The sequence below is a fragment of the Cherax quadricarinatus genome, chromosome 3, assembly GCF_038502225.1.
Source record: "Cherax quadricarinatus isolate ZL_2023a chromosome 3, ASM3850222v1, whole genome shotgun sequence".
In the NCBI taxonomy this organism is placed as follows: Eukaryota; Metazoa; Arthropoda; class Malacostraca; order Decapoda; family Parastacidae; genus Cherax; species Cherax quadricarinatus.
In genome coordinates, this window is record NC_091294.1 from 59,142,717 (window position 1) to 59,168,786 (window position 26,070).

General features: G+C 46.2%; 1 protein-coding gene across 8 annotated transcripts in view; it reads right to left on the reverse strand.

Annotated features, from left to right (window-relative positions):
• Positions 1–26,070, reverse strand: part of LOC128684045 (uncharacterized) — a 195,459-nt gene that overhangs the window by 67,690 nt on the left and 101,699 nt on the right. For 6 of the 8 annotated variants that reach the window (XM_070091986.1, XM_070091978.1, XM_070091998.1 and 3 more), the window contains one exon: positions 23,433–23,459. The exons of the other annotated variants lie outside the window; for them this stretch is intronic. In XM_070091986.1, coding sequence (XP_069948087.1) covers positions 23,433–23,459 — 27 coding nt within the window. The remainder of the gene's footprint in view (positions 1–23,432; positions 23,460–26,070) is intronic. 8 annotated transcript variants of the gene reach the window in all.

The window sequence follows — 26,070 nt, forward strand, 5'->3', positions numbered from 1 at the left end:
TTGCACTTTGTTGCCACATATTCCATCATCTCGTTTACTGATTTTCCTACCATTTCTCTGTCCCACTGAACTTCCTGCAGGAAGTTTCTCATACCTGTGTAGTGTCCCCTTTTATAGTTTGGCCTGTCCCCTTCAGTTCCTGTTACCTTCTCCACTTGTAACTCTACTATATAGTCAAAACTCAGGACCACGTGATCGCTAGCTCCATGGGGCCTCTCGTAAGTGATGTCCTGTTTAGAATGAGACATTCCACAATGGTATACTGTAAACACTGTGATTATCCAGGTTGTTATAAGGCAATATTATCCAAGTCATGTGGATAATGTAGGCTGTCTAGGAGAATAACCCAAATTATCAAGATAACTCCTGTTCTCTGGGGAGATAATGCAAGTTATTCAGACAACACTTGATGTCTAGGGAAATAATCCAGTGTGATATGCACACAAACATTCGCACAGACACTCAAACAAGTCCCAGACACTCAAACAAGTTCCAGACACTCAAACAAGTTCCAGACACTCAAACAAGTCCCAGACACTCAAACAAGTCCCAGACACTCAAACAAGTTCCAGACACTCAAACAAGTCCCAGACACTCAAACAAGTCCCAGACACTCAAACAAGTCCCAGACACTCAAACAAGTCCCAGACACTCAAACAAGTTCCAGACACTCAAACAAGTTCCAGACACTCAAACAAGTCCCAGACACTCAAACAAGTCCCAGACACTCAGACAAATTTCCTGCTTTTATTTTGCTTATCATTTACTTGAGTGAACATTTATATACATCAGTTATACAAACTGTATGATGCGCATTATTCGTATAATATTTTTCATATTATTCTTGTGTACAATTTAATGATTTACCAAATGTTATAAAACTTCTTGTTTTCAGCAGCTGGAATATCAGTTATATTTTACGAAGAACTGATGAATGTATTGTTGATGAAACAATTATGAGAGTACATGACAGGACGCCAGCATCATGGGGGTCCAGTAAGTGGTAGCTTGCTCACTGAGTACATGACAGGACGCCAGCATCATGGGGGTCCAGTAAGTGGTAGCTTGCTCACTGAGTACATGACAGGACGCCAGCATCATGGGGGAGGTCCAGTAAGTGGTAGCTTGCTCACTGAGTACATGACAGGACGCCAGCATCATGGGGGTCCAGTAAGTGGTAGCTTGCTCACTGAGTACATGACAGGACGCCAGCATCATGGGGGTCCAGTAAGTGGTAGCTTGCTCACTGAGTACATGACAGGACGCCAGCATCATGGGGGTCCAGTAAGTGGTAGCTTGCTCACTGAGTACATGACAGGACGCCAGCATCATGGGGGTCCAGTAAGTGGTAGCTTGCTCACTGAGTACATGACAGGACGCCAGCATCATGGGGGTCCAGTAAGTGGTAGCTTGCTCACTGAGTACATGACAGGACGCCAGCATCATGGGGGTCCAGTAAGTGGTAGCTTGCTCACTGAGTACATGACAGGACGCCAGCATCATGGGGGTCCAGTAAGTGGTAGCTTGCTCACTGAGTACATGACAGGACGCCAGCATCATGGGGGTCCAGTAAGTGGTAGCTTGCTCACTGAGTACATGACAGGACGCCAGCATCATGGGGGTCCAGTAAGTGGTAGCTTGCTCACTGAGTACATGACAGGACGCCAGCATCATGGGGGTCCAGTAAGTGGTAGCTTGCTCACTGAGTACATGAACAGGACGCCAGCATCATGGGGGTCCAGTAAGTGGTAGCTTGCTCACTGAGTACATGACAGGACGCCAGCATCATGGGGGTCCAGTAAGTGGTAGCTTGCTCACTGAGTACATGACAGGACGCCAGCATCATGGGGGTCCAGTAAGTGGTAGCTTGCTCACTGAGTACATGACAGGACGCCAGCATCATGGGGGTCCAGTAAGTGGTAGCTTGCTCACTGAGTACATGACAGGACGCCAGCATCATGGGGGTCCAGTAAGTGGTAGCTTGCTCACTGAGTACATGACAGGACTCCAGCATCATGGGGGTCCAGTAAGTGGTAGCTTGCTCACTGAGTACATGACAGGACTCCAGCATCATGGGGGTCCAGTAAGTGGTAGCTTGCTCACTGAGTACATGACAGGACTCCAGCATCATGGGGGTCCAGTAAGTGGTAGCTTGCTCACTGAGTACATGACAGGACTCCAGCATCATGGGGGTCCAGTAAGTGGTAGCTTGCTCACTGAGTACATGACAGGACGCCAGCATCATGGGGGTCCAGTAAGTGGTAGCTTGCTCACTGAGTACATGACAGGACGCCAGCATCATGGGGGTCCAGTAAGTGGTAGCTTGCTCACTGAGTACATGACAGGACGCCAGCATCATGGGGGTCCAGTAAGTGGTAGCTTGCTCACTGAGTACATGACAGGACGCCAGCATCATGGGGGTCCAGTAAGTGGTAGCTTGCTCACTGAGTACATGACAGGACGCCAGCATCATGGGGGTCCAGTAAGTGGTAGCTTGCTCACTGAGTACATGACAGGACACCAGCATCATGGGGGTCCAGTAAGTGGTAGCTTTCTCACTGAGTACATGACAAGACGCCAGCATCATGGGGGTCCAGTAAGTGGTAGCTTGCTCACTGAGTACATGACAAGACGCCAGCATCATGGGGGGTCCAGTAAGTGGTAGCTTGCTCACTGAGTACATGACAGGACGCCAGCATCATGGAGGAGGTGCAGTAAGTGGTAGCTTGTTCACTGAGTACATGACAGGACGCCAGCATCATGGGGGAGGTCCAGTAAGTTGTGGCTTGCTCACTGAGTACATGACAGGACGCCTGCATCATGGGGGTCCAGTAAGTGGTAGCTTGCTCACTGAGTACATGACAGGACGCCAGGATCATGGGGGTCCAGTAAGTGGTAGCTTGCTCACTGAGTACATGACAGGACGCCAGCATCATAGGGGAGGTCCAGTAAGTGGTAGCTTGCTCACTGAGTACATGACAGGCCGCCAGCATCATGAGGGTCCAGTAAGTGCTAGCTTGTTCACTGAGTACATGAGAGGACGCCAGCATCATGGGGGTCCAGTAAGTGGTAGCTTGCTCAATGAGTAAATGACAGGACGCCAGCATCATGGGGGTCCAGTAAGTGGTAGCTTGCTCAATGAGTACATGACAGGACGCCAGCATCATGGGGGTCCAGTAAGTGGTAGCTTGCTCACTGAGTACATGACAGGACGCCAGCATCATGGGGGTCCAGTAAGTGGTAGCTTGCTCACTGAGTACATGACAGGACGCCAGCATCATGGGGGTCCAGTAAGTGGTAGCTTGCTCACTGAGTACATGACAGGACGCCAGCATCATGGGGGTCCAGTAAGTGGTAGCTTGCTCACTGAGTACATGACAGGACGCCAGCATCATGGGGGTCCAGTAAGTGGCAGCTTGTTCACTGAGTACATGACAGGACGCCAGCATCATGGGGGTTCAGTAAGCGGCAGCTTGCTCACTGAGTACAAGACAAGATGCCAGCATCATGCGGGGTTCAGTATGTGGTAGCTTGCTCACTGAGTACATGACAGGACGCCAGCATCATGGGGGTCCAGTAAGTGGTAGCTTGCTCACTGAGTACATGGCAGGGCGCCAGCATCATGGGGGTCCAGAAAGCGGCAGCTTGCTCACTGAGTACATGACAGGACGCCAACATCATGGGGGTCCAGTAAGTGGTAGCTTGCTCACTGAGTACATGACAGGACGCCAGCATCATGGGGGTCCAGTAAGTGGTAGCTTGCTCACTGAGTACATGACAGGACGCCATCATCATGGGGGTCCAGTAAGTGGTAGCTTGCTCACTGAGTACATGACACCACGCCAGCATCATGGGTGTCCAGTAAGCGGCAGCTTGTTCACTGAGTACATGACAGGACGCCAGCATCATGGGGGTCCAGTAAGTGGTAGCTTGATCACTGAGTACATGACAGGACGCCAGCATCATGGGGGTCCAGTAAGTGGTAGCTTGCTCACTGAGTACATAACAGGACGCCAGCATCATGGAGGAGTTCCAGTAAGTGGTAGCTTGCTCACTGAGTACATGACAGGACGACAGCATCATGGGGGAGGTCCAGTAAGTGGTAGCTTGCTCACTGCGTACATGACAGGACGCCAGCATCATGGGGGTCCAGTAAGTGGTAGCTTGCTCACTGAGTACATGACAGGACGCCAGCATCATGGGGGTCCATTAAGTGGTAGCTTGATCACTGAGTACATGACAGGACGCCAGCATCATGGGGGTCCAGTAAGTGGTAGCTTGCTCACTGAGTACATGACAGGACGCCAGCATCATGGGGGTCCAGTAAGTGGTAGCTTGCTAACTGAGTACATGACAGGACGCCAGCGTCATGGGGGTCCAGTAAGTGGTAGCTTGCTCACTGAGTACATGACAGGACGCCAGCATCATGGGGATCCAGTAAATAGCAGCTTGCTCACTGAGTACATGACAGGACGCCAGCATCATGGGGGTACAGTAAGTGGTAGCTTGCTCACTGAGTACATGAGAGGACGCCAGCATCATGGGGGTCCAGTAAGTGGTAGCTTGCTCACTGAGTACATGACAGGACGCCAGCATCATGGGGGTCCAGTAAGTGGTAGCTTGCTCAATGACTACATGACAGGACGCCAGCATCATGGGGGTCCAGTAAGTAGCAGCTTGCTCACTGAATACATGACAGGACGCCAGCATCATGGGTGTCCAGTAAGTGGTAGCTTGCTCACTGAGAACATGAGAGGACGCCAGCATCATGGGGGACCAGTAAGTGGTAGCTTGCTCACTGAGTACATGACAGGACGCCAGCATCATGGGGATCCAGTAAGTGGTAGCTTACTCACTGAGTACATGACAGGACGCCAGCATCATGGGGGTCCAGTAAGTGGCGGCTTGATCACTGAGTACATGACAGGACGCCAGCATCATGGGGTCCAGTAAGTTGTAGCTTGCTCACTGAATACATGACAGAGCGCCAGCATCATGGGGGTCCAGTAAGTGGTAGCTTGCTCACTGAGTACATGACAGGACGCCTGCATCATGGGGGTCCAGTAAGTGGTAGCTTGCTCACTAAGTACATGAGAGGACGCCAGCATCATGGGTGTCCAGTAAGTGGCAGCTTGCTCACTGAGTACATGACAGGACGCCAGCATCATGGGGTGTACAGTAAGTGGTAGCTTGCTCGCTGAGTACATGACAGGACGCCAGCATCATGGGGGTCTAGTAAGTGGTAGCTTGCTCACTGAGTACATGACAGGACGCCAGTATCATGGGGGTCCAGTAAGTGGCAGCTTGCTCACTGAGTACATGACAGGATGCCAGCATCATGGGGGGTTCAGTAAGTGGTAGCTTGCTCACTGAGTACATGACAGGACGCCAGTATCATGGGGGTCCAGTAAGTGGCAGCTTGCTCACTGAGTACATGACAGGATGCCAGCATCATGGGGGGTTCAGTAAGTGGTAGCTTGCTCACTGAGTACATGACAGGACGCCAGCATCATCGGGGTCCAGTAAGTGGTAGCTTGCTCACTGAGTACATGACAGGACGCCAGCATCATGGGGGTTCAGTAAGTGGTAGCTTGCTCACTGAGTACATGACAGGACGCCAGCATCACGGGGGTAAGTGGTAGCTTGCTCACTGAGTACATGACAGGACGCCAGCATGGTAGCTTGCTCACTGAGTACATGACAGGACGCCAGCATCACGGGGGATCCAGTAAGTGGTAGCTTGCTCACTGAGTACATGACAGGACGCCAGCATCATGGAGGAGGTCCAGTAAGTGGTAGCTTGCTCACTGAGTACATGACAGGACGCCAGCATCATGGAGGAGGTCCAGTAAGTGGTAGCTTGCTCACTGAGTACATGACAGGACGCCAGCATCATGGGGGTCCAGTAAGTGGTAGCTTGCTCACTGAGTACATGACAGGACGCCAGCATCATGGGGGTCCAGTAAGTGGTAGCTTGCTCACTGAGTACATGACAGGACGCCAGGATCATGGGGGTCCAGTAAGTGGTAGCTTGCTCACTGAGTACATGACAGGACGCCAGCATCATGGGGGTCCAGTAAGTGGTAGCTTGCTCACTGAGTACATGACAGGACGCCAGCATCATGGGGGAGGTCCAGTAAGTGGTAGCTTGCTCACTGAGTACATGACAGGACGCCAGCATCATGGGGGAGGTCCAGTAAGTGGTAGCTTGCTCACTGAGTACATGACAGGACGCCAGCATCATGGAGGAGGTCCAGTAAGTGGTAGCTTGCTCACTGAGTACATGACAGGACGCCAGCATCATGGGAGAGGTCCAGTAAGTGGTAGCTTGCTCACTGAGTACATGACAGGGCCAGCATCATGGGGGAGGTCCAGTAAGTGGTAGCTTGCTCACTGAGTACATGACAGGACGCCAGCATCATGGGGGTCCAGTAAGTGGTAGCTTGCTCACTGAGTACATGACAGGACGCCAGCATCATGGGGGTCCAGTAAGTGGTAGCTTGCTCACTGAGTACATGACAGGACGCCAGCATCATGGGGGTCCAGTAAGTGGTAGCTTGCTCACTGAGTACATGACAGGACGCCAGCATCATGGGGGTCCAGTAAGTGGTAGCTTGCTCACTGAGTACATGACAGGACGCCAGCATCATGGGGGTCCAGTAAGTGGTAGCTTGCTCACTGAGTACATGACAGGACGCCAGCATCATGGGGGAGGTCCAGTAAGTGGTAGCTTGCTCACTGAGTACATGACAGGACGCCAGCATCATGGGGGTCCAGTAAGTGGTAGCTTGCTCACTGAGTACATGACAGGACGCCAGCATCATGGGGGTCCAGTAAGTGGTAGCTTGCTCACTGAGTACATGACAGGACGCCAGCATCATGGTAAGTGGTAGCTTGCTCAATGAGTACATGACAGGACGCCAGCATCATGGGGGTCCAGTAAGTGGTAGCTTGCTCACTGAGTACATGACAGGACGCCAGCATCATGGGGGGTCCAGTAAGTTGCAGCTTGCTCACTGAGTACATGACAGGACGCCAGCATCGTGGGTGTAAGTGGTAGCTTGCTCACTGAGTACATGACAGGACGCCAGCATCAGTCGTGGGGGTCCAGTAAGTGGTAGCTTGCTCACTGAGTACATGACAGGACGCCAGCATCATGGGGGTCCAGTAAGTTACAGCTTGCTCACTGAGTACATGACAGGACGCCAGCATCGTGGGGGTCCAGTAAGTTGTAGCTTGCTCACTGAGTACATGACAGGACGCCAGCATCATGGGGGTCCAGTAAGTGGCAGCTTGCTCACTGAGTACATGACAGGACGCCAGCATCATGGGGGTTCAGTAAGCGGCAGCTTGCTCACTGAGTACATGACAGGATGCCAGCATCATGAGGGGTCCAGTAAGTGGTAGCTTGCTCACTGAGTACATGACAGGACGCCAGCATCATGGGGGTCCAGTAAGTGGTAGCTTGCTCACTGAGTACATGACAGGACGCCAGCATCATGTGGGTCCAGTAAGTGGTAGCTTGCTCACTGAGTACATGACAGGACGCCAGCATCATGGGGGTCCAGTAAGCGATAGCTTGCTCACTGAGTACATGACAGGACGCCAGCATCATGGGGAGGTCCAGTAAGTGGTAGCTTGCTCAATGAGTACATGACAGGACGCCAGCATCATGGGGGAGGTCCAGTAAGTGGTAGCTTGCTCACTGAGTACATGACAGGACGCCAGCATCATGGGGGTCCAGTAAGTGGTAGCTTGCTCACTGAGTACATGACAGGACGCCAGCATCATGGGGGTCCAGTAAGTGGTAGCTTGCTCACTGAGTACATGACAGGACGCCAGCATCATGGGGGTCCAGTAAGCGATAGCTTGCTCACTGAGTACATGACAGGACGCCAGCATCATGGGGGGTCCAGTAAGTGGTAGCTTGCTCACTGAGTACATGACAGGACCCCAGCATCATTGGGGCTCAGGTCCAGTAAGTGGTAGCTTGCTCACTGAGTACATGACAGAACGCCAGCATCATGGGGGTCCAGTAAGTGGTAGCTTGCTCACTGAGTACATGACAGGACGCCAGCATCATGGGGGTCCAGTAAGTGGTAGCTTGCTCACTGAGTACATGACAGGACACCAGCATCATGGGGGTCCAGTAAGTGGTAGCTTGCTCACTGAGTACATGACAGGACACCAGCATCATGGGGGAGGTCCAGTAAGTGGTAGCTTGCTCACTGAGTACATGACAGGACGCCAGCATCATGGGGGTCCAGTAAGTGGTAGCTTGCTCACTGAGTACATGACAGGACGCCAGCATCATGGGGGTCCAGTAAGTGGCAGCTTGCTCACTGAGTACATGACAGGACGCCAGCATCATGGGGGTCCAGTAAGTGGTAGCTTGCTCACTGAGTACATGACAGGACGCCAGCATCATGGGGGTCCAGTAAGTGGTAGCTTGCTCACTGAGTACATGACCGGACGCCAGCATCATGGGGGGAATCAAAGAAAGAGTGTTTAACAGAAAGGCAGATTCGGTGCAGAATACTGATAAGTTGATACTGTAATTATTCATCTATACAGGTTATTTACATTTAACCCCAACTCTGCTAGGGTGAGATTGACATATGCAGAATGGGTGTCATCTCTTGGAGGATCAAACTCTGTAGCATTGGCTAACTCATGCTGTATTTGAGGCAAATCTGAATTGGATGTTACAAATGAGACTTGAGGATTTCTCAATACCTGTCGTGTACGTAGGGAATAACGACATTCAGGTTGATCGTCTGACTGAGTATCAGAGGAAGAGAGTACAGAATCAGGAGGATTGTCAGAGTCTGTCATATTAGTCTGGGTTGGAACATCATTATCATCACATACTAACTTCATATGATCTAAATGCGATTCTTTATACTGACCAGTACTAATCTCTCTAACCTTTTACTTATTACCAGTGATATGTTCAACTACTCGATAAGGACCAACAAACCTTTGATCAAGCTTTGGCATTGCAGACGTTTTGTTAAAGTTAATCAGCATAACTCTCGAACCTACTTTGATTTTGGATGGCTTTGCTCGAGTGTTTGCGACTCTTGTAAATTCTGCTGTTGATTTATGAAGTGTTTCACGGATTCTTCTAAAAACACTTTGAGCTAAGCTGGTACGAGTTGCTATGAAATCATCAGGGTTGTAATTTGGTTTCGGATTAGAATATAACAACTCATAAGGCAAACGTTTATCTACACCATACAATGCATAATGTGGAGTGTCACCTATAGAAACATTGTAAGCAGAATTTATAGCACACTGCACATCAGGTATAACTTCATCCCAAGTTTCACTGTTGGGATTGATAGTGGCTCTCAAGACATCAAGTACTTTCTTATTGGTTCGTTCCGCTAACCCATTGCTGGCAGGATGATGAGGAACAATGGTGGATTTAGAGATCTTGTACAAGGTGCACAAATTTTCAAGAATTTCATTACAGAATTCACCTCCATTATCTGTTACTAGTGACTTAGGGGTGGTATGCCTGCAGATAATGCGTTCTTTAAACGCTTTAGCTACTGTCTCGGCAGTCTTGTCTGCAATAGGAACTAACTCACAATATCTGGTGAAATGGTCTACCATAACACACAGATGTTTGTTACCTTGGAGGGAACATTGGAAATTAGTTAACAAATCTAGCGCAACTCTTTCCCACGGTTCGCTAGTAGTTGGATATACTTGGATTGGATTAGGACCATTAGCATTACCTTTATGTTGCATGCAGACACTACATTTCTTAACATACTCAGAAATATCAGTTGCCATACGAGGCCAAAAGTATTTCAATCTGGCTTGTTTTACTGAACGATCCATACCAGGGTGTGCAACACCTGGTACATCGTGAACTAGCTGTAAGGCTACATTCACTAGTGACTGTGGAATTACTAACTGGTATACTCTTCTGCTAGGAGTACCCAACTCGGCTGTTCGATACAGTAATTCTTGGTTCATGACAAAGTCACTGATGGGTGCTGGTGGCTTCACAGTCAGAATAAGATCTTCCTGGAGCAGGAATCGAATCACACCAGACCACATGGGATCTGTTCGTTGAGCATTCTTTACATCTTCAGCACTAAATGGAGGGTCTGCAGTTACTATACTAACATGTCGCGATAAGGCATCTGCGACTACATTTGACTTGCCAGGTAAATGCTCAAAGGTGGGATTGAACTCTTGGATAGTCAAGGTCCATCTGGCTAACCTTCCAGTAGGTTGTTTGTTCTGGAATAAGGGTATCAGTGGAGCATGGTCTGTCAAGACATGAACAGAGTACTGATAAATAATGTCTCGGAAGTGCTTTAAAGACCATACTATTGCTAAAGCTTCTTGCTCAGTTACTGTATAATTATGTTCAGCCTTTGTAAGGACTCGGCTAGCAAATGCAACTGCGTTGTACTTGCCATCGGTCTTCTGAGCTAGTACGGCACCTATGCCAATTGAACTAGCATCAGTTGTCAGATAGAAGGGCTTAGAAAAATCTGGAAATTTCAAAATTGGAGCAGATGTTAGCTTTTCTTTTAGAGTTTGGAATGCTCTTTCTTGACGGAAGGTCCAAACAAAAGGAGCATCTTTCTTAAGCAACTCAGTTAGAGGAGCAGCTATGGAAGAAAAATTGGCAATGAAAGATCTATAAAAACCTGCTAAGCCCACAAAGGATCTTACGGCATCAGCAGTTTTGGGAGTTGGAAAATTTAGTACTGCAGTTACTTTACTTTGGTCAGTCGTAACCCCTCTAGGAGTGACTACGTGACCAAGAAACTTAATTTCTGATCTGAAAAATTGACATTTAGACAGTTTGATCTTTAAATTGGCTTCTTCAAGCTTACCAAGTACTACATCAAGTCTTTTCAAGTGTGTATCCACGTCTTTAGACATGACGATTACGTCATCTAAGTACACCATAAGTGCATTACCTATGAGACCTCTAAAGATATTAGTCATGAGCCTTGAGAACGTGATAGGGGAAGATCGTAATCCAAACGCCATACGGAGGAAGTGATAATAACCTGTAGGAGTGGAGAATGCAGTTAGCTCTTGGCTGTCCTCGTGAAGAGGGACTTGCCAAAACCCTTGTAACAAATCTAGGGTTGAAAAGACTTTGTTATCTCCGATGTTACGTAAAAGATCACCCAGTACAGGGATTGGAAAGCGATCTGGAATGGTTTTCGCGTTTAACTTCCTAAAGTCAATCACTGGGCGCCAAGTACCATCCTTCTTAGGTACTAGTATCAAGGGTGCATTCCAAGGGGAATTGCTAGGTGCAATAACTCCATCATCAAGCATTTGATTGATCAATTCTTCTGCGACAGCAACTTGTGAATGAGGCATTCTGTACGCAGGTATGTAGATAGGTCTAGTACCAGGTTCAAGTGGAATACGATGGGACAATAAGTTCGTTATACCCATCTTCTCACCTGGTAAAGCAATGGCTTTACGACGTTTGTTCAACAGAGTCAACAAACGCTTGACTTCATCTGGGAAGTCAGTGGGAGCTAAGTCTTTCTCCTCAACTGGTGGAACAGATTGATCCAGTGAAGTGGATGAGGTCTCCCCGGTAGAAATAGCACCGACCCACTGGTCAGGTGACAACTCATCCTCTACCTGAACAGGGTAAGGATAGTGAACAAGGTCAACAAGATTGGTATTTGCTCTGAGGCGAACACTGTGACCAGAAGTGTTGGCCAGGAAGAAATGGATCTTACTATCTCTTACAACATGTAAGGATGGTTCAACAAATAGACCTTTTACTTTGCAAGAATCACTGTCAACTAGGACGTTATCACCATCTGGAACACTAGGAACAACAACAGACACTCTAGTGAGAGCACTAGCCGCAACAGAGACGTCTTTCTGCAGACGGCATGTGACATCAACAAGAGATGGCATTACTAGTTGCAAGTAATTGTTTTCCGACAAGGCGTCCCCTGTGGAGAAACTACCACTCGAACTAGCAGGCATTGCAGGGATAGGTTGTGCACTCAAGGCAATCTGAGTGTCCTCGGACACTTGAGGCATCGGACTATCCTGCAAGTCTGACGGTATAGGTGGAACACTGATGGGAGTGACCGAATTACCAGTGCCTGACCGCTTGGGTACGCTACTGGAGAATGCATTAGCTTGTAAGGACTTAATCCGTACATCATACTCTGCAGCAGTATAACAGATTTCTGATCCAAGCTGGTAACCCCAGAATGGAACGATCAAGTCGTCAATTTGGGCATGCCATCGATAAGGGTCGAGCACAATGCGTAAGTCTCGCATGGAAGCAAAGCCCAGTAGAAGGTCACCAGGGAAAGTAATCTGGTCGACAACAAGGAAGGAAGCAGTGAAGTCTCTACCTTGGATAGAAAAGGTTAGGGAAGTCCGACCTCGGACACGCAGGTGAGAACCAGCTACTCCACTAAGGGAGGACACATGAGTCGGTTCTACGAGAAGGACATGTCGTAACTGCTTATCCTTAAACAAACTAGACCTAATAATATTGACTTGCGCACCAGAGTCCATGAACAAATGAACGGGCGCATTATAAACAGATGCTTGCACTATAGGGCCTATGGTTGCATTGGAAGTTATGTGCAAACAAAAAGGTGGATTGTCATCAGAAAAGGCTTGTTCTACTTCATCCCCAAATTCATCTATGTCAGAGACATGTGAAGCAACATCATCAGCAGGGTTGTCATTCTCGAGACTGCTTAAGGCTTCAAAGGAATTGTGAACGGGGATGGTGTACTCATTATCACCTACTGTCACCATGGGACGGTTTGACTGGGGCGCTCGAATTCCCCCGAATTGGAAGAATGAGCCTGGTTCTGGTTAGTTTGAGAATTGAAGAATGAGCCTGGTTCTGGTTACCACGATATCTGTTTCCTCTATGGGTTCTGCGGTTGGAACGACTACGGAAAGACCTAGAGTACTGAAGGTTATAGAGAGCATTGCACTCAGATGTGTCATGTCCATGTATTCTATGATAAGTACAGTAGGGAAGATCTGGGTACTCATCATCAGTACGACGTCTCTTAGGGTAACTATCAGGACAATTAATTGCAATATGGCCACGGAAACCACAGTTGTAACAATTCCGCCGACTATGGTTGCTGAATGTACTATGAATACTACGAGGTGTATAACGACTCTGTACACTGGTTCTTGGTGATCTCTGAGATGGTTGACGACCACGATTTGTCTCTGTGGCGCAAACAAGAGGTGGTGCAGACTGAGGCATATGTGTGACATTACTTTTGATACATGGGAAAGTACCCTGGGGGCACAAGGAACGTACATGATTTAAGGCTGTAAGTGGTTCCATCGTCACAGTTGGAGGATGAGCCTCATAAGCACACACAAAAGGAGGTGGCATTAGTTCTTTAATTGCTCCAAAAGCTGCCATTTTAGCAAACGATGCTGTGGATGGTTTATCCTCGTCAGGGACAAAAGATGATGATTGGACAGCATTGATAAATGATGATAAAAGTTTGTCTAATCTAACAGCAAATGCACTCAACGATTCATTACTCATGGGTGTAGCATTCACTAGTTCCCTAAGAACGACATATGGATCAGCTGTTTTTACTGGGACAAGGAAAGAACGAATCAGTTCCTCATATTGTGACCACTTAGTAAGATTCCTGAAGTCTCGCATATCAAGGAGATCAACAACGTGAACAGCAGCAGGGGATCGATAAAGAGCTTCTTTAGCAAGTCTGATAAGACTTTCCTCTGAAGGAGGACCTTCAACGAGAGCACTAGCACGAGAACGAATGGCCGCAAACCATGCTTCAAGACTATGTACATGGCCATTGAATAAAGGTAATGCATCAAGGGAATCACGAGTATAACTATAGTATCTCGGTATCTGGGTCGGTCTGTCAGTCGCTAAGGAACTGTGAGGACTGATGACAGGGGCAACAGTAGCCTGAGAGGTCTGAGTGTCGACATTCACTAAAGTATCACTTGACGGTATGTGAGACATAATGGCAAAGTAGCACGAGAACAAATAAGGCAAAAATAATGAACAATAAAAATGATATAAAATTCTAGAATTGAAATAAAGATGCAACTAATTCTGCAGAAGGAATAAAAAAAAATGTCTAAGATACACTGCAAGAGGAAGGACAACTCAATTTAAAGGACTATTGGCCAAGAAAAATTTACATAGAAATATACAAGTAAAAATATTACTGGAGACTGAATTAAATGCAAAATGAGCTGTCTTTACTCTTGCTGATAAAGAAATTAATTAAGAAAATTTGAAATCAATTTAAAAAGTAGAAAATAAAATTACTAAATTGTTAACTGGGAAATTTGAGTATTTTCTAAGAATGCATAAACGAGATTAAAATATAATTCATAAAAATATCAATAAAAGAAAATAATTCACTGCAGAACAAGTGCAACAAAATAAATCACTGCAGAACAAGTTCAACAAAATAATTCACTGCAGAACAAGTGCAACAAAATAATTCACTGCAGAACAAGTGCAACAAAATAAGGTGTAGAAATAATCACTGCAGTAATAAAGTGTCACTGGGAAAACTCAGGTTAAATGATAAAATTAAAATATGAAGAAAAAAATAAACTGATTGAACACTTTAACTCTTAATTGTAAATTAGACAAAACAATTTACTCAAAGAGTAAAGAAAACACTTTACGTTAAAAGTAATTGAAATTGCATCAAGAGTGAATTTGTTCAAAGAAATATAAAAATATGAATAAAATAAAACAAGGGAACAAAACGGGTAATGTCACACTTACAGTGGCAGGGCACACTTCATTATTATAATATATTCTTACAACAAAATCTTGCTGTGACTGATATGACAAAAATTTGCTGGCAAAAATAATGGTACACAGTCTGCGAAAAAATTAGAGGAATGAGACACTGCTGGCATACGAAAAAAAGACACACATAGAAATAAATGGATAATTTGGTATACTGGGGGGAATATCACTGCATGAAATACAATGACAATTACTGGAGAATACAACGCTGAAAGAATACAATAAAAAAAAATGAATCACTTCACACAGAGTGACTGATTGGTACACTACACAATAATACTTACTACAGACAGGAGTAGCATAAAAAAAACACAGAATAAAAAAACAATATAAGATGAGTGAAAACACTGAAAAATATTGCAAAAATAACGATTCAAAGAAAAACTGAGTCTACACTGAAAACACAAGGTTTAGAGTACACAAGAAATTTACTATAAATGTCTCACACACGCAAATGTCTTTAAATGCAAGAAAAATGTCTCTAAATTATCACTGAAGTCTGTAGTAGTCGGGTGATTACTGGTGATGAGGGTAGGTTGTAGGTTGTCCTGCACGGTGATGACTGACGCCTCCTACACTCACTGTTGTCGGAAGAAATGCGCTCTCTCGGTGGACTCCCATAATTGGGTTTTATCGTTGGCGCTCCGCTACATCTCTTGACGAATTATGTGAGCCAAAACAGTATTAGGACCCGGTACAAGGGTACAAACAACCACAGGTAGATGAGGTGGATGGCTGGTGGTGGGTGGATAGTGTGTGGAGGGAGAGAGTATGGTGGGTGAGAGACTCTCGCTGGGGCATTGGCGCGCACTCCACTACTACCCACGAAGGTGGCTTGATAAGCCACTCTATGCCACAGGAATGGTGAAAACCACTCTTAGCATCCAACAGGGAGCACAAAGCGATATAGACAATACTTCAGAGGAACTTGGCTTACTTCTTACTGCGTGGCTTACTTCTCTCTCTCAGCTGGGTTAGAAGCTGGGTTGGCTGACTGGCTTACCCCACGAGAAGGGCTGACTGGAAGACGTGTAATGATGCACAAAGCACGGAGGAGCAGGTGGATGACAGGAGACAGGCTGGATGATAGGCTGACTGGCGTTCACTTCCACAGTCTGGCTTACTGACTGGCTTAATTGCAAAATCCGGGTCAACCCCTCGGAGATTGAAGCAATTAGCACACGAACTAAGCCAGGAAGCTTGAAACGGCTGCAACAGGCTTGCAGGCTGGAGGTGGTGAGTGAGGGTAAGCGGCTGGCTGGAGGTTCACCTTTGACCCGCCGGCTACTCACAAACAGTCTTCTAACGTCTTGAATTACCCTTAAAACTTAAATAAACGCTCCACACCGCTGTCACCATTTATCATGTGGGAGTTCGACACGTGGATTAGGTAAAGAAATACTCACGTAGGCTGGTAGTACGTATAATTACAGACAAGGTGAGTAGCGCCCTTACAGCCGTATCCTAGTCTCTCTGCTCTCTCTCGTACAACTGACTGACTGGCCGCCCACAGTACCCATATGTGAGGGGGTCTTTGAATACTGCCAGGTCAGCACATGAGTTCAGACAGTGACTCAGGCAGAGACGGTTGGTCGTGAGTCAACTGGCACAGTGGTTACTGGTAACTGGTTACTACTACTGAGACAGTAAGTGGTAGCTTGCTCACTGAGTACATGACAGGACGCCAGCATCATCGGGGTCCAGTAAGTGGTAGCTTGCTCACTGAGTACATGACAGGACGCCAGCATCATGGGGGTCCAGTAACTGGTAGCTTGCTCACTGAGTACATGACAGGACGCCAGCATCATGGGGGTCCAGTAAGTGGTAGCTTGCTCACTGAGTACATGACAGGACGCCAGCATCACGGGGGATCCAGTAAGTGGTAGCTTGCTCACTGAGTACATGACAGGACGCCAGCATCATGGAGGAGGTCCAGTAAGTGGTAGCTTGCTCACTGAGTACATGACAGGACACCAGCATCATGGAGGAGGTCCAGTAAGTGGTAGCTTGCTCACTGAGTACATGACAAGACGCCAGCATCATGGGGGGAGGTCCAGTAAGTGGTAGCTTGCTCACTGAGTACATGACAGGACGCCAGCATCATGGAGGAGGTCCAGTAAGTGGTAGCTTGCTCACTGAGTACATGACAGGACGCCAGCATCATGGGAGAGGTCCAGTAAGTGGTAGCTTGCTCACTGAGTACATGACAGGACGCCAGCGTCATGGGGGAGGTCCAGTAAGTGGTGCGTTTCTCACTGAGTACATGACAGGACGCCAGCATCATGGGGGAGGTCCAGTAAGTGGTAGCTTGCTCACTGAGTACATGACAGGACTCCAGCATCATGGGGGTCCAGTAAGTGGTAGCTTGCTCACTGAGTACATGACAGGACGCCAGGATCATGGGGGTCCAGTAAGTGGTAGCTTGCTCACTGAGTACATGACAGGACGCCAGCATCATGGGAGTCCAGTAAGTGGTAGCTTGCTCACTGAGTACATGACAGGACGCCAGCATCATGGGGGTCCAGTAAGTGGTAGCTTGCTCACTGAGTACATGACAGGACGCCAGCATCATGGGGGAGGTCCAGTAAGTGGTAGCTTGCTCACTGAGTACATGACAGGACGCCAGCATCATGGGGGTCCAGTAAGTGGTAGCTTGCTCACTGAGTACATGACAGAACGCCAGCATCATCGGGGTCCAGTAAGTGGTAGCTTGCTCAATGAGTACATGACAGGACGCCAGCATCATGGGGGTCCAGTAAGTGGTAGCTTGCTCAGTGAGTACATGACTGGACGCCAGCATCATGGGGGTCCAGTAAGTGGTAGCTTGCTCACTGAGTACATGACAGGACGCCAGCATCATGGGGGGTCCAGTAAGTTGCAGCTTGCTCACTGAGTACATGACAGGACGCCAGCATCATGGGGGTTCAGTAAGCGGCAGCTTGCTCACTGAGTACATGACAGGATGCCAGCATCATGCGGGGTCCAGTAAGTGGTAGCTTGCTCACTGAGTACATGACAGGACGCCAGCATCATGGGGGTCCAGTAAGTGGTAGCTTGCTCACTGAGTACATGACAGGACGCCAGCATCATGTGGGTCCAGTAAGTGGGAGCTTGCTCACTGAGTACATGACAGGACGCCAGCATCATGGGGGTCCAGTAAGTGGTAGCTTGCTCACTGAGTACATGACAGGACGCCAGCATCATGGGGGAGGTCCAGTAAGTGGTAGCTTGCTCAATGAGTACATGACAGGACGCCAGCATCATGGGGGAGGTCCAGTAAATGGTAGCTTGCTCACTGAGTACATGACAGGACGCCAGCATCATGGGGGTCCAGTAAGTGGTAGCTTGCTCACTGAGTACATGACAAGACGCCAGCATCATGTGGGTCCAGTAAGTGGTAGCTTGCTCACTGAGTACATGACAGGACGCCAGCATCATGGGGGTCCAGTAAGCGATAGCTTGCTCACTGAGTACATGACAGGACGACAGCATCATGGGGAGGTCCAGTAAGTGGTAGCTTGCTCAATGAGTACATGACAGGACGCCAGCATCATGGGGGAGGTCCAGTGAGTGGTAGCTTGCTCACTGAGTACATGATAGGACGCCAGCATCATGGGGGTCCAGTAAGTGGTAGCTTGCTCACTGAGTACATGACAGGACACCGGCATCATGGGGGTCCAGTAAGTGGTAGCTTGCTCACTGAGTACATGACAGGACACCAACATCATGGGGGTCCAGAAAGTGGTAGCTTGCTCACTGAGTACATGACAGGACACGAGCATCATGGGGGAGGTCCAGTATGTGGTAGCTTGCTCACTGAGTACATGACAGGACGCCAGCATCATGGGGGGTCCAGTAAGTGGTAGCTTGCTCACTGAGTACATGACAGGGCACCAGCATCATGGGGGTCCAGTAAGTGGTAGCTTGCTCACTGAGTACATGACAGGACGCCAGCATCATGGGGTCCAGTAAGTGGTAGCTTGCTCACTGAGTACATGACAGGACGCCAGCATCATGGGGGAGGTCCATTAAGTGGTAGCTTGCTCACTGAGTACATGACAGGACGCCAACATCATGGGGGAAGTCCAGTAAGTGGTAGCTTGCTCACTGAGTACATGACAGGACGCCAACATCATGGGGGAGGTCCAGTAAGTGGTAACTTGCTCACTGAGTACATGACTGGACCCCAGCATCATGGGGGTCCAGTAAGTGGTAGCTTGCTCACTGAGTACATGACAGGACACCAGCATCATGGGGGAGGTCCAGTAAGTGGTAGCAGGCTCACTGAGTACATGACAGGACGCCAGCATCATGGGAGTCCAGTAAGTGGTAGCTTGCTCAATGAGTACATGACAGGACACCAGCATCATGGGAGAGGTCCATTAAGTGGTAGCTTGCTCACTGAGTACATGACAGGACGCCAGCATCATGGGGGTCCAGTAAGTGGTAGCTTGCTCACTGAGTACATGACAGGACGCCAGCATCATGGGGGTCCAGTAAGTGGTAGCTTGCTCATTGAGTACATGACAGGACGCCAGCATCATGGGGGTCCAGTAAGTGGTAGCTTGCTCACTGAGTACATGACAGGACGCCAGCATCATGGGGGTCCAGTAAGTGGTAGCTTGCTCACTGAGTACATGACAGGACGCCAGCATCATGGGGGTCCAGTAAGTGGTAGCTTGCTCACTGAGTACATGACAGGACACCAGCATCATGGGGGTCCAGTAAGTGGTAGCTTGCTCACTGAGTACATGACAGGACGCCAGCATCATTGGGGTCCAGTAAGTGGTAGCGTGCTCTCTGAGTACATGACAGGACGCCAGCATCATGGGGGTCCAGTAAGTGGTAGCTTGTTCACTGAGTACATGACAGGGCGCCAGCATCATGGGGGTCCAGTAAGTGGTAGCTTGCTCACTGAGTACATGACAGGACGCCAGCATCATGGGGGTCCAGTAAGTGGTAGCTTTCTCACTGAGTACATGACAGGACACCAGCATCATGGGGGTTCAGTAAGTGGTAGCTTGCTCACTGAGTACATGACAGGACACCAGCATCATGGGGGTCCAGTAAGTGGTAGCTTGCTCACTGAGTACATGACAGGACACCAGCATCATGGGGGAGGTCCAGTAAGTGGTAGCTTGCTCACTGAGTACATGACAGGACACCAGGATCATGGGGGAGGTCCAGTAAGTGGTAGCTTGCTCACTGAGTACATGACAGGACGCCAGCATCATGGGGGAGGTCCAGTAAGTGGTAGCTTGCTCACTGAGTACATGACAGGACACGCGCATCATGGGGGAGGTCCAGTAAGTGGTAGCTTGCTCACTGAGTACATGACAGGACAGCAGCATCATGGGGGAGGTCCAGTAAGTGGAAGCTTGCTCACTGAGTACATGACAGGACAGCAGCATCATGGGGGAGGTCCAGTAAGTGGAAGCTTGCTCACTGAGTACATGACAGGACAGCAGCATCATGGGGGTGGTCCAGTAAGTGGTAGTTTGCTCACTGAGTACATGACAGGACAGCAGCATCATGGGGGTGGTCCAGTAAGTGGTAGTTTGCTCACTGAGTACATGACAGGACAGCAGCATCATGGGGGTGGTCCAGTAAGTGGTAGCTTGCTCACTGAGTACATGACAGGACTCCAGCATCATGGGGGAGGTCCAGTAAGTGGAAGCTTGTGAGTCAGTGTGTTTATAATTGTTCTTGTGAATGTGTTTTTAGAAGTATCATATTTAGGATGTGATTATCTGTTTTGAGTGTTGCAGGATCATTCTGTCTTGATACCTTGTTGTTCAGAACCTTCATCTATTGATACCTTGCTGTTCAAAACCTTCATCTCTTGATACCTTGCTGTTCAGAACCTTCCTCTCTTGATACCTTGCTGTTCAGAACCTTCCTTTCTTGATACCTTGTTGTTCAGAACCTTCATCTCTTGATACCTTGCTGTTCAAAAACTTTCTCTCTTGATACCTTGTTGTTCAGAACCTTCATCTATTGATACCTTGCTGTTCAAAACCTTCCTTTCTTGATACCTTGCTGTTCAAAACCTTCCTCTCTTGATACATTGCTGTTCAGACCTTCCTCTCTTGATACCTTGCTGTTCAGTACCTTCATCTCTTGATACCTTGCTGTTCAGAATCTACCTCTCTTGATACATTGCTGTTCAGAACCTTCCTCTCTTGATATCTTGCTGTTCAGAACCCTCCTTTCTTAATACCTTGCTGTTCAGAACCTTCATCTCTTGATACCTTGCTGTTCAGAACCTTCATCTTTTGATACCTTGCTGTTCAGAACCTTCCTCACTTGATACCTTGTTGTTCAGAACCTTCCTCTCTTGATACCTTGCTGTTCAGAACCTTCCTCACTTGATACCTTACTGTTCAGAACCTTCCTCACTTGATACCTTGCTGTTCAGAACCTTCATCTCTTGATACCTTGCTGTTCAGAACCTTCCTCACTTGATACCTTGTTGTTCAGAACCTTCCTCTCTTGATACCTTGCTGTTCAGAACCCTCCTTTCTTAATACCTTGCTGTTCAGAACCTTCATCTCTTGATACCTTGCTGTTCAGAACCTTCATCTCTTGATACCTTGCTGTTCAGAACCTTCCTCACTTGATACCTTACTGTTCAGAACCTTCCTCACTTGATACCTTGCTGTTCAGAACCTTCTTCTCTTGATACCTTGCTGTTCAGATCCTTCCTCACTTGATACCTTGCTGTTCAGAACCTTCCTCACTTGATACCTTGCTGTTCAGAACCTTCCTCTCTTGATACCTTGCTGTTCAGAACCTTCCTTTTTTGATACCTTGCTGTTCAGAACCTTACTCTCTCGATACCTTGCTGTTTAGAACCTTCATCTCTTGATACTTGCTGTTCAGAACCTTACTTTCTTGATACCTTGCTGTTCAGGACCTTCCTCTCTTGATACCTTGCTGTTCAGAACCTGCCTCTCTTGATACCTTGCTGTTCAGAACCATCCTCTCTTGACATATTGGTGTACAGACTTCCTCTCTTGATACCTTGCTGTTCAGAACCTGCCTCTCTTGATACCTTGCTGTTCAGAACCATCCTCTCTTGACATATTGGTGTACAGACTTCCTCTCTTGGTACCTTGCTGTTCAGAATCTTCCTCGAGATTTCTGAAGTTTTTGGTAATGTGTGCACTGTCACAGTTGGAACATGTGGTAGTGACGGTGCATAACATCGTAACTGGGACTTTGTTGGAGTACTGTGACCTTTGTGTGTCCACCTTAAGGTGTTCGATAGCGACTACTGCTGCTTCATATTTGTTCTCGTGTGTCAAGGTGTTAGATACTATGTCACAACATTGTATCCAACTTTCATAGGTACCATAGAGTACCATGAATTTTTGGAACATGTGTTCCTTATACCTATATTATTTTATATGTTGCAGTCTCAGTGAAAACAGTCATTAATTATAAAAAAAATTACAAATGCACTTAATTAACTGATCATTGTGTTTTATGTTATTATAATCGCTACGGATTAATTTAATGTACTAAGGTGATTTTTAACTTAAGACAATAAACTAAGTTTAAGTAAGTTGTTGATATTTGAGTGTTCACCTGGATATTTTATTGCTTGTTTATTATAGCAAGAAAGATTCAGGTTCACAGATTTTGTGTTACAATCACACAATAGAGATTCAACGTCGGCATTTATATTACAACCTGCATATAGATCTATCAGTGTGAGCCTGATATAAGGATCCCTGGTGATGGCAGAAGTTATAAATCGTAATATCCAGTCTGTCTTATAAGAGAGTGTACGACTGTAAGTCCTCACCTGCTCGTTAGCCTTGTCAAGAGTTTTCAGGTATGATGTCTTGGCAGGTGTGTGTACGTACAGCCTGGGAGGTATACACACACAATACCACTGTACAATGGAGGAAGGACACACACACACACACACACACACACACACACACACACAAGACTGTCACGGAGTAAACAGAAGAATGGACTGTGACTCGATCCGTGGTGCAGCCAGCATCAGGCGCAACCTATACCACTGAGCCACGAAGCTTACAGTAGGAAGGGTTGCAAACAACACTTCCTGCGACCTTACTGTCTCTTACCATAGCCTCTGTAACTCTGATGGTACATCTGGTATCGTGACCCTACCAAGCTGTATAGTCCATCACGTTATAGGTATTACGAGGAATCACTGGTGATGGACCACCTAACAGACCATGAAAAATCACTGGTGCTGAACCACTTTACGGGTACCATGAAGGACCACTGGTGATGAACCAACTTACAGGTACCACGAAAAACCACTGCTGCTGGACCACCTTGCTGATACCATGAAGAACCATTCGTGCAGCACCACCTTACAGGTACCATGAGAACCACTGGTACCAGATCATCTAACAGGTACCATGAAGAACTAGAGGTGCTGGACCACCTTACAGGTAGCATGAAGAACCACTGGAACATCTAAGGACCTAAAACTTGGTTCGCAGCAGTCAGCGCCTGAAGGATCGAGCCTCTACTTCTACAGGTTTACCTCTCCGTAAAATATAATACAATGGTAGCGACAACAGCTGGAACAATACAGGAAGAACAAGTGAGACACTGATATACTTACACATGGTACCAGGACTTCCTGTTCTCTCTGTGTGGTGCGTGGAAAATGTGAGAAATACATATTACTGAGTGATGGGATTAATGTTTGAGATGAACATATTACTGAGTGATGGGATTAATGTTTGAGATGAACATATTACTGAGTGATGGGATTAATGTTTGAGATGAACATATTACTGAGTGATGGGATTAATGTTTGAGATGAACATATTACTGAGTGATGGGATTAATGTGTGTGATGAACATATTACTGAGTGATGGGATTAATGTGTGTGATGAACATATTACTGAGTGATGGGATTAATGTGTATGATGAACATATTACTGAGTGATGGGATTAATATGTGTGATGAACATATTACTGAGAGATGGGATTAATGTGTGATGAACATATTACTGAGTGATGGGATTAATGTGTGTGATGAACATATTACTGAGTGATGGGATTAATGTGTGTGATGAACATATTACTGAGTGATGGGATTAATGTGTGTGATGAACATATTACTGAGTGATGGGATTAATGTGTATGATGAACATATTACTGAGTGATGGGATTAATGTTTGAGATGAACATATTACTGAGTGATGGGATTAATGTGTGTGATGAACATATTACTGAGTGATGGGATTAATGTGTGTGATGAACATATTACTGAGTGATGGGATTAATGAGTGTGATGAACATATTACTGAGTGATGGGATTAATGAGTGTGATGAACATATTACTGAGTGATGGGATTAATGTGTATGATGAACATATTACTGAGTGATGGGATTAATGTGTGTGATGAACATATTTCAGAGTGATGGGATTAATGTGTGTGATGAACATATTACTGAGTGATGGGGTTAATGTGTATGATGAACATATTACTGAGTGATGGGATTGATGTTTGTGATGAACATATTACTGAGTGATGGGATTAATGTGTGTGATGAACATATTACTGAGTGATGGGATTAATGTGTGTGATGAACATATTACTGAGTGATGGGATTAATGTGTGTGATGAACATATTACTGAGTGATGGGATTAATGTGTATGATGAACATATTACTGAGTGATGGGATTAATGTGTGTGATGAACATATTACTGAGTGATGGGATTAATGTGTGTGATGAACATATTACTGAGTGATGGGATTAATGTGCATGATGAACATATTACTGAGTGATGGGATTAATGTGTATGATGAACATATTACTGAGTGATGGGATTAATATGTATGATGAACATATTACTGAGTGATGGGATTAATGTGTATGATGAACATATTACTGAGTGATGGGATTAATGTGTATGATGAACATATTACTGAGTGATGGGATTAATGTGTATGATGAACATATTACTGAGTGATGGGATTAATGTGTGTGATGAACATATTACTGAGTGATGGGATTAATGTGTGTGATGAACATATTACTGAGTGATGGGATTAATGTGTATGATGAACATATTACTGAGTGATGGGATTAATGTGTGTGATGAACATATTACTGAGTGATGGGATTAATGTGTGTGATGAACATATTACTGAGTGATGGGATTAATGTGTGTGATGAACATATTACTGAGTGATGGGATTAATGTGTGTGATGAACATATTACTGAGTGATGGGATTAATGTGTGTGATGAACATATTACTGAGTGATGGGATTAATGTGTGTGATGAACATATTACTGAGTGATGGGATTAATGTGTGTGATGAACATATTACTGAGTGATGGGATTAATGTGTGTGATGAACATATTACTGAGTGATGGGATTAATGTGTGTGATGAACATATTACTGAGTGATGGGATTAATGTGTGTGATGAACATATTACTGAGTGATGGGATTAATGTGTGTGATGAACATATTACTGAGTGATGGGATTAATGTGTGTGATGAACATATTACTGAGTGATGGGATTAATGTGTGTGATGAACATATTACTGAGTGATGGGATTAATGTGTATGATGAACATATTACTGAGTGATGGGATTAATGTGTGTGATGAACATATTACTGAGTGATGGGATTAATGTGTATGATGAACATATTACTGAGTGATGGGATTAATGTGTGTGATGAACATATTACTGAGTGATGGGATTAATGTGTGTGATGAACATATTACTGAGTGATGGGATTAATGTGTATGATGAACATATTACTGAGTGATGGGATTAATGTGTATGATGAACATATTACTGAGTGATGGGATTAATGTGTGTGATGAACATATTACTGAGTGATGGGATTAATGTGTGTGATGAACATATTACTGAGTGATGGGATTAATGTGTGTGATGAACATATTACTGAGTGATGGGATTAATGTGTGTGATGAACATATTACTGAGTGATGGGATTAATGTGTGTGATGAACATATTACTGAGTGATGGGATTAATGTGTGTGATGAACATATTACTGAGTGATGGGATTAATGTGTGTGATGAACATATTACTGAGTGATGGGATTAATGTGTGTGATGAACATATTACTGAGTGATGGGATTAATGTGTGTGATGAACATATTACTGAGTGATGGGATTAATGTGTGTGATGAACATATTACTGAGTGATGGGATTAATGTGTGTGATGAACATATTACTGAGTGATGGGATTAATGTGTG